This window comes from Eschscholzia californica, unplaced genomic scaffold (assembly GCF_041429995.1).
Source record: "Eschscholzia californica isolate CP2 unplaced genomic scaffold, dmEscCali1.0.p SCAF_1, whole genome shotgun sequence".
In the NCBI taxonomy this organism is placed as follows: Eukaryota; Viridiplantae; Streptophyta; class Magnoliopsida; order Ranunculales; family Papaveraceae; genus Eschscholzia; species Eschscholzia californica.
In genome coordinates this window covers 65,465,754-65,475,731 of record NW_028238198.1, presented here as the reverse complement: position 1 = coordinate 65,475,731, position 9,978 = coordinate 65,465,754, and the positions used below count along the sequence as shown (strand labels likewise).

Below are 9,978 nucleotides of genomic sequence, written 5' to 3'. Positions count from 1 at the left end.
GATCCACGTGAGATGCTATGCCCGGTTGGCACCCCACGTAGGCGGCCGGGATTGGGGCCGGGATTCCCACCGGGCATAGCATCATTTTTGTAAGTGATTAACACCTGATATAATAGTCGGGGGCTCTCATATTTTTTGTATAAATAACGGCCAAAATAAATAAACTGACGCTAAAGCAAAAGAGTGGAGAAACGGTTTCAGAACTCCCTTTCTCTCTCTAGAATTCTCTCTCTCTCTCTCTCTCTCTCTCTCTCTATATATATATCAAATTGAGTTCTCTAAAATGGAGAGTTTGTTCCGATTCCGCTCTTTCGCTCTACTTCTTCTTCTACTTTCAGGTCAATTTCTCCTTTCTCCTTTCTAACTTCTTACTTCTCTGTTTGGATTATGTAAATTTCTGTACTTTTTGAGCTACTTTAATGGCGGTATAATTCTTGCATGTATAACAAATGTGGATTTGCTTGAGGAATTTAAGTTGTTATCTCTTCTTGTGTCAATGATTAAGTTTGATTAGAGTAAAGTAGTTGAGAATTTGAATAATCATTTCTGCTAGTTGATGAATTTCTTGATTTCTTAAGTTGTAGTGAAAAATTAGATGATAGATTTATTCATCTCTGAGTTAAATTAGGGAATTTGAAACTTCAATTTGATTTAGTGCGATATATTTCTGTCTATTGAATGGAATTAGAAATCTGATGAATCTGCTTTAGTGAAAGGTAGGTAGTTTCTTCTTAAATTGAGCTTTGAAATGATACTAGAACTTTAAAATGCATTTAATGAAACGTTTGGTTCATTAATTGACCTAGTTTTGAATGAATAGTATATTTGATTTGTGAAATTTAAATTCTCTTCTGTTTTTTGGAGTTAGGAGTAATACTAAAAGAATTACAAATTTCCTTTTTTTTTCATATCTACTCAATCACTATAATTTCTTCAAGTTATTCAGAATTATGAAACAATTAGGGTTAAATCACTTCTCTCTCTCTCCCTTTCAGTATCATAATTGTTCTTATTCCTTTTCCAAGTTGCAGAAATTTATAGCTCTCTCTTACTTTCTGATAATTTTCCCTTTTAAGAAGTGTATATGGGTTTTCTCTTTTCAGTATTCTGATAATTTTCTCTAAAATTTTCAGGTTTTGTAGTCCAAATTAAAGGAGTTGGAGTAGGAATAAACTATGGTCAAATAGCAAACAATCTTCCATCTCCGAAACAGGTTATCTCTCTCCTTCAAAATGTAAACATCAACAGAGTAAAACTATATGATGCGGATCCAAACGTTCTTCAAGCTTTCTCCAATACAAATGTTGAATTCATAGTTGGAGCAGGTGATGTTATTGCAATGACTGATCCTGTCAAAGCTCAAGCTTGGGTTAAACAAAATGTTCAACCTTACCTTCCTCAAACCAAAATCACTTGTATCACTGTCGGTAACGAAGTCTTTTCCGGTAATGATCCTCAATTAATGTCAAATCTTCTACCAGCCATGAAAACAATTTATAATGTTCTTGTTTCTCTTGGATTAAACACACAAGTTAATGTCACAACTGCACATTCTCTTGGTATTTTAGCCAATTCATTCCCACCTTCCTCTGGTATTTTTCGACAAGATTACGCCGAATACATCAAACCCATTCTTGATTTTCATGCTCAAGTTAAATCACCATTTCTTATAAATGCTTATCCTTACTTTGCTTACAAAGATAGCCCAAAGAATGTTTCATTAGAGTATGTTCTTTTTCAGCCTAATCAAGGAACCACTGATCCAATTACAAATTTGAAATATGATAATATGTTATATGCTCAAATTGATGCTGTATATTTCGCAATTAAAGCAATGGGTCATACTGATATAGATGTAAAGATTTCTGAAACTGGTTGGCCTTCTAAAGGAGATGAGAATGAAGCTGGAGCTACAGTTGAGAATGCAGGGATTTATAATAGTAATTTATTAAAAAGAATAGAGGAAAAACAAGGTACTCCAATGAAACCGTCTGTTCCAATCGACATATTTGTTTTCGCATTATTTAAAGAGAATTTGAAGCCCGGACCAACTTCAGAAAGGAACTACGGGATGTTCTATCCCAATGGTTCTAGGGTTTACACAGTCCAAACACCCGGTTATCTTCCTGAACTGATTTCTTCTTCAGCTTCAAAGACTAAGGTAAGGAATTACACTATCAGTGTCTTATATCATGTTTAAACCCTGCATGTACGACCCATGTGAGATGATGCAAGGCTGATTTTTTAAGTTGATACATTCGTAACGTTGATCATTTCTCAAACTCACGTTATTTCTTTGTATGGTTTTGCAGATTATAACGATTTTAAGTTTCTTGGCAAGTTTTGAGTACAATAATTATCTGACTGTTAAATTAACAGTGACAAAGATTACTGAGAAGACGGTCCAAAACTAAAGAATGGGATAAAAAAATGTTGTTAGAAACTACTATGAAATCTCACATACAAGGAGCATACTTAGAGACACAACCTCATTTTACAGTATCCCAGCCCAAAAGCTTCATCAAGGCCAGGTTAATAAGAGATAGAGATAGTGATGGTGGTGTAATATGAGTGTAACTCGATTGTGTAATAAGAGTGGTAGGGGAGTGCCTATAGAGAGGGTTGTTTTTGTCTTTTCAGTTGAGAGTATAAGCTGAAGTGTACTTGATTAAATCAATATAATGATAATCACTTCTAAACTCAATCTCTCTCTCTCTCTCTCTCTAAAACTCACATGGTATCAGAGCTCTAGGGTTTCTTCGAACCTAACAATGGAGGAAACAAGCTCGCACTCAAATCCTTCTTCTTCTTCTCTTAATTCTTCAAATCATCTTCCTTCTTTCAATGTCACAAATTTTATAGCAGAGAAACTAGATGAAACGAATTTTTTGCTATGGAGAGATCAATTTGAAACCATCTTGATCAGTAATGATCTAATTGGCTATGTTGATGGATCTATAACAGAACCAGAAGCTTCGATCTATGAAAATGATAAAGAAATCCTAAATCCAGCTTATCAGATCTAGGGAAAACAAGACAATTTTGTTAAATCATGCCTAAAAGCAACTTTTTTCAGATCTGTTTCGTCAGATGTACTTGGATGGAAGACTTCTCAGCATATTTGGGAGTATTTGAACACAGTTTATGCTGAGGAATTTGAAGCTAAGCAAGATCTTCTTCGAAGAGAGATTCAAAATACAAGGAAATGATCAGCCACAATCAGTGAGTATTTACGAAAATTAAGTCCTTATCTGATTCTTTAATTGGTGTTAATGATAAGATCTATAAGAAAGAGATAATTCGAATTGTTCTAGCTGGATTAGGAAAGGATTATAGTCAATATATTGTTGCTATTGATAATCGAACAACTCGAATAAACTTTCCTGAACTTAGATCTCGACTCCTTCATCATGAGCAATGGCTATCTGCTCAAGAGAAGTTTGATGAACAATCTGCCTATTATGTGAAGAACACTGATTATCATAAATCATCTACATATCATCAAAAGAACAATTATAACCAAAACAAGTCAAATTATTCAAAACCAGGCTATACTAGATACAATTCAGACATATCTCACACAACAAATCAAGTAAAACAGAAATTTTTTTCTCAAACAAAGCCTCAAACATCAGAATCATCTCAACCACAACATCCACTACACAATCAAAAGGCTGAGAACTTTGATTTCTCTAGCATTCCTTGTGGTATATCATAAATGGGGTCATAAAGCCAGTAAGTGTATATTTCAATATGCTCCTTCTAGATCTTCAGACTCACCATCATTTGCTGGACTTCACATTGGAGAATCATCAAAATCTCCTCAACTTGATGGTAATTCTGAGCCATCTCAAGAAGAATGCAACATTCCTGTTATTGAAGAGGGTTTCACTGCCAATCTTAGCTCCACACTTGATTCAAAGTCTTGGATAGCAGACACTGGGGCATCAAGTCATATGACACATGATTCTTAGGTACTTACACACTCTACACCTTATCTTGGTATTGAATCAGTGATGGTTGGTAGTGGTAAAACTATTAGTATTACTAGCACTGGTAGTTCCAAAATGATATCTACTTCATAAGAATTTGATCTTCATGACATATTGCTTGTTCCAAGTATTAGAAAGAATCTATTGTCTATTTCTAAATTCACCAAAGACAATGATTGCTCAGTAGAATTCTTTCCTTGGGGTTATAACATAAGAGATTTAGCTTCTCAATCTACACTGTTAGAAGGTCCAATGGTCAATAACCTTTATCCTATTGAATTTACAGCATGGTCTATCAACCAAATTGAAGCTTTATTAGCTATTTTGGTAGCTTCTCCATCTTTGTGGCATCAAAGATTGGGACACACTGCCCATGGTATTCTTGAAACTTTACATAAGTCACACCTTATTCAGCTTACATCTGAGGAAACCTCTAAGTTATGTGACTCATGTATATTGGGCAAAAGTAAATGTCTGCCATTTGAGCTATCTTCTTGTGTGACCCCAGCACCACTTCATTTAGTCCATTGTGACATATGGGGTCCTTCTCCTATACCATCAGCCATTGGTTTTAGATATTATATTCTTTTCTTGGATGACTATAGCAGATTCTTGTGGATTTATCCTCTGAAACACAAAAGTGATAGCCTGGGTTGTTTCAAAAAGTTCAAAATTACCACAGAAAACTTGTTATCTACAAAGATTAAGCTTTTCCAGACTGATGGTGCTCCAAAACTTACTAAAGGAGAGTTTAAGAGGTTCCTTGATGACTCAGGCATTACATTAAGAATCTCTTGTCCATATATCCCTCAGCAGAATGGAAGAGTTGAGAGAAAAAACAGACAAATCACTGAAATAGGAAATACCTTGTGCTTTCAAGCATCAATTCCTAAGGAGTATTGGTTTGATGCTTTTGAATATGCCTCCTATATCATGAACAGATTACCCACCAAGATTCTAGATGGTAAATCTCCTTTTGAGGTTCTTTTTGATAAAGTACCTGATTATTCTATCATTAAGGTCTTTGGCTCAGCTTGCTATCCTCACTTGGGTGCAATAAGAAAGGACAAGCTCAGCCCTAAGTCAGTGAGGTGTGTGTTTCTTGGGTTTAGTCCTCTTTACAAAGGATATAGGTGTCTTGATATACACTCTGGAAAATTCTATGTCTCTAGACATGTTGTTTTTGATTAAGGCTTTTTTCCTTTTGAAGACTTTAGTCTCATTTCATAAAAAACACCTCTACCTACACCTACACCTACCCAAGTTGTGCTTCCTATCCCATCTCAACATATTCCTACATCATCTCAGCATACTCCTATTCCTATTATGCCTGCTCATAATGATATCTCTTTTGAAAATTCTATTCACACAAGTGGGGAATCTAGTTCATCTCTTCCACTTGCTACTTCTGACTCTCTTGCTCCTCAACCTATTCATCATATGACTACAAGAGCAAGAACTGGCATTCATAGGCCTAAACATCTTCCTGAGTTTGTCTCCCATCATACAGTCTGTCATCCACTTCCTCAAGCTTTTGTTACATTGTTACATCAATCCATTGATCCCACTTCTTACACTCAGGCTTCTAAATTTCCTGAGTGGTGTCAGGCTATGAATGAAGAGATGGAAGCTTTACATAAGAATCATACTTGGTCTCTTGTACCTGCTCTACCTTCTATGAATGTGTTGGGTTGTAAGTGCGTTTTCAAGACAAAATTGAAGGCTGATGGGTCTGTGGAAAGGTATAAAGCCAGACTTGTGGCTAAGGGCTTTCATCAAGTTGATGGTTTAGATTACACTGAGACCTTTAGTCTAGTGGTGAAAGCTACAACAATTAGAGTTGTTCTCACAGTTGCTGTTTCAAAGTCTTGGTTTATTAAACAATTGGATGTTTCAAATGCCTTTCTTCATGGTATTTTAGAAGAGGAAGTATATATGAAACAGCCCCCTGGATTCTCCGATCCTCTTCTCAAGGATCATGATTGTCTTCTTTATAAAAGTTTATATGGTCTTAAGCAAGCACCCATGGCTTGGTTTACCAGGTTTGCTGATTTTCTGCTTGACTATGGGTTTCAGAAGAGTCTCACTGATCACTCCATGTTTGTGTATACAGTTGGTGATGACACAATGGTCCTTCTCCTTTATGTTGATGATATAATACTCACAGGGTCTTCTCCTTCTCTTCTTTCCACCCTGGTTTCTCAAGTTAGTTTGGAGTTTTCTATGAAGGATCTAGGATCACTTCATTATTTCTTGGGTATTGAAGTTCATTCTGAACTCTCCACTGGTGGTTTGCTTCTTACACAAACCAAGTATACTCTTGAGCTTTTGCAGAAGGCAGGGTTGCTTGAGAGCAAACCCATCTCTACTCCAGTACCTTTGGGTCAGAGAATGTCTGCACTTGATGGTGAATTGCTTGAGGATCCTCTATTATATAGGAGTCTTGTTGGTGGCCTACAGTATTTGACAACTACTCGACCAGACAATGCCTTTGGGGTCAATTATGTGGCTCAATTCATGGCTGCACCCAGAACCACTCACTTTCAAATGGTTAAACGTATCCTAAGATACTTAAAAGGTACTATTGGTTCTGGTATAACCATTAAACCTGGGAATTTGTCTTCTCTTTGTGCATATAGTGATTCAGACTGGGCTGGTTGCCCTGATTCTCGTCGATCAACTGCTGGGTATGCTGTGTTTCTTGGTTCTACTTTGGTTGCCTGGTCTTCTAAAAAGCAGCCTACTGCTGCTCGATCGAGCACTGAAGCTGAGTACAAGGCAATGGCCAATGCCTCTTCTGAATTGCTTTGAATTTCCTATGTAATGGATGAATTGGGTTACTCAATTACTCATCCTTTTCTATTGCTCTGTGACAATATGGGTGCCAAACACTTGGCTGCAAATCCCATCTTCCATGCTCGAACCAAGCATGTTGAGATTGATTACCATTTCATTAGGGAGCTGGTGACTTCTGGTATACTTAAAATTGATCATGTTGCTTCTTCCTCCTAGCTTGCAGATGTCTTCACCAAGGGCTTGGCTATTCCTCTCTTCTCTTCTCTCTTATTCAATCTGATGTCTCTTGTTCAGATTGAGGGGGGGGGGTAATAAGAGATAGAGATGGTGATGGTGGTGTAATATGAGTGTATCTCGATTGTGTAATAAGAGTGGTAGGGGAGTGCCTATAGAGAGGGTTGTTTTTGTCTTTTCAGTTGAGAGAAAGTTTGTTATTCTAACAAACTTTCTCTCCAACTCTTTTGTCATCTTTCTCTCCCTAATCGACCTATATAAGCTGAAGTGTACTTGATTAAATCAATATAATGATAATCACTTCTAAACTCAATTTCTCTCTCTCTCTCTAAAACTCACACAGGTTCATGGGTGTTCAAAGGTCGTGCTCCGAAAATAATGAAATGTTGGGTTTCTTTAACACTTGTTGTATATATTTTTAAAAAGTTTTGTAAAGATTATGAGATAGCAAAAGTATTATATATAATAAAAGCGCTTCCATTTTTATCCAAAATAAAGCTTCATTATTATTGTCCCAAAACTTCAATATCATGATTTGGTTATCTTGGCAAAGTGCAACCTTTTTTTAAACAAAAATTGTTGGAAAGCAAACCTTTTAAAATGGTTGTATGATGTATACAATAAGGGAGGAAGGTATCTTTCGCCCTCCTCCTTCCCATGGTTAGGATTGACTCTCACAAATTTATCTCTAATGGACCAGATTCCATGTCGTAAAATTTAGTGGCTGGGATTTGATCCTTTTTCATCCAAGGTTTAAATCAAGACAGAAAGAAAAAAACATCTTCAAAAGATTCTCTTGTTTGAACTTAGCCCCAAGCAGCTCCTTTCTCACGCACTCTGTCTGACTATCCCCTCACCTCTCGTTTTTTTGGTTGGTCGCTGCTCATCTCGTTCCCTCTCTGTCGGCAACGAAGTCTTTGTGGTAATGATCCTCAATTAATGTCAAATCTTCTAGACTTCTACCAGCCATGAAAACAATTTATAATGTTCTTGTTTCTCTTGGATTAAACACACAAGTTAATGTCACAACTGCACATTATCTTGGTATTTTAGCCAACTCATTCCCACCTTCCTGGGGTATTTTTCAACAAGATTATGCCGAATACATCAAACCCATTCTTATAGAAGCCCATGGTGGGCTGTTCTGGCCGGCCACACTTAAGGGACTTGTCACAATACCCCAAAAGGGTATTTTGGTAATTATCTTTTCGGTGACCCGAAAATAGAAAGACCTAATCTGAATGAGATTCTAATTAGGGTTTCTCTATATATAGGGTCAATTGAGAACAGAAAAGGTGTGGATTTTCTCTAGTAGAAAAATATATAGCTCTCTCTCTCAATATACAACTAGTGGAGAGAGAGGAATATAGAGAAAAAGCTCCCGTTCTATCAATCTAGTCAAGAAAAAGAGTTCTTCTCAACCTTTTAGTAAGTCCTAGCAGTCTGAAAGGAAGGGAGATCAAGTCTATTCACTCGGTGTCTCAAGTAGAGGAGCTACACTTAGAGCTCTCGATCTTCACATGCGATTGGAACGGTTCAAGGGAAAAACGCGTTAAAGTATTTATCCCTCTTCTAGTTCATTGATTAGTTTATGCATATGATCCGGGAAAATCTAGTGTTAACATATGATGTTTGAGATTCCGCTTAGAACACTAGATAGTGTATAGGATACACACAAAACCCTACAGTGGCATCACGAGCCGGTTGCATAAAACTATCTCTAACTAGTCGAATTAGATTCGAGCTTGATTGATTAGATGATTTTATGTTTAAATAGGGATTTAGACATGAAATTGATTAGTTTAAATTAGATTTAGACTTAATCGGATAGAAATTGAAAGTGTTTCAATGGGAGAACTTTAAAATTTCGAGTTTTTGAAAAGAGTTTTCAAAAAGAAGTTTTAAAGTAGATGTTTTTTTTGAAAAAAGTTTTCAAAATCTGCTGATTTTTGGATGAATTTCATCAAAAACAGCAGCAAAAGGTTGGAAGAAAACGAAAATTGGAAGGGAAGAAGGTGCTGTTCAGGAGCCGGACTGACCAGGACGCGTCCCAGGACGCGTCTGGCCAGTCGCAGACGCCCAGGACGCGTCCCAGTCCTTCCCGGACTGGGAATCCGAGAGCGTCTCGGACAGACGCGTCCGAGTTTCTCTCGGACAGGAAGACGCGTCCGAGATCATCTCGGACTGGGAGTCTGAGAGCGTCTCGGACTGGACTGGGAGTCCGAGAGCGTCTCAGACAGGGATCCCGAGAGATCCGCGTCCAGCACGTGAGGTCGCGTCTTCAGGACGCGACCAGAGAAGTCCGGACGCGTCTTGGATTGAGAATCCGGACGCGACCAGGAATGTCCCTTCCAGAACGCGTCTAGGACGCGTCTGGTGAAACCAGAAGCCATCTCGGACTGGGAGTCCGAGATGCATATGCTTGGACAGAGCGTCTAGGACGCGTCGGTGGGCTAGGGAAGCTTCTAGCTCAGGGCCAGGACGCGTCCACCCGAGGGACTTGGCACGTTCTGGTACGTGCCAATCCGGGTCCGACTTTGGCTCGGACCTTGACCGTGACTTGACTTGGTCTAGTCAAAGGGGTTCTTGACCAAGTTTGACTTAAGTCTTTAGAGTTTGACTCGGGTCTTTTGGGCCTTGACTTAAGTGGGAGGTTTCTATTTTCTTCTTCCGACTTTGACCATATTTTTTTTCCGAAAGCGACCCGGGCCAACCAAAAGCCTAAAACGGAGTTTTTCCAAAACGATTTCAAAATCTTTTAGGATAAAACCAAAACGAGCCATTAGGCAGAATTTTGAGAAAATTAGACTTAAGGCACGTTAGACATAGAGATGTCGGTAGTATCTCCCGAATAGCTATCTAGAACATAGCAAACCTAGATTCGACCTAAGGAAGCGAATCTCATACATACTTGGGTGTTTTATGAGTGTCATATTATTATTTATGTATGTATGTG

At 37.9% G+C, this 9,978-nt stretch overlaps 1 protein-coding gene across 1 annotated transcript; it reads left to right on the top strand.

The window, feature by feature from the left end:
- The first annotated feature begins 264 nt into the window (after positions 1-264).
- LOC147568323 (glucan endo-1,3-beta-glucosidase 14-like) lies at positions 265-2,444 on the top strand. Its single transcript, XM_086654779.1, has 3 exons — positions 265-338; positions 1,134-2,161; positions 2,313-2,444. The coding sequence occupies exons 1-3, from the start codon at positions 284-286 to the stop codon at positions 2,412-2,414; spliced, it is 1,185 nt and encodes a 394-aa protein (XP_086510905.1). The 5' UTR covers positions 265-283; the 3' UTR covers positions 2,415-2,444.
- Positions 2,445-9,978: the final 7,534 nt, after the last annotated feature.

What these genes read in the sequence shown, in the direction of transcription:
- LOC147568323 (XM_086654779.1), top strand. Translation starts at nt 284, where the DNA reads ATGGAGAGTTTGTTCCGATTCCGCTCTTTCGCTCTACTTCTTCTTCTA. An exon ending in ACTTCTTCTTCTACTTTCAG is followed by an intron (nt 339 to 1,133) that starts GTCAATTTCTCC and finishes TAAAATTTTCAG; the next exon opens with GTTTTGTAGTCCAAATTAAA. An exon ending in CTTCAGCTTCAAAGACTAAG is followed by an intron (nt 2,162 to 2,312) that starts GTAAGGAATTAC and finishes ATGGTTTTGCAG; the next exon opens with ATTATAACGATTTTAAGTTT.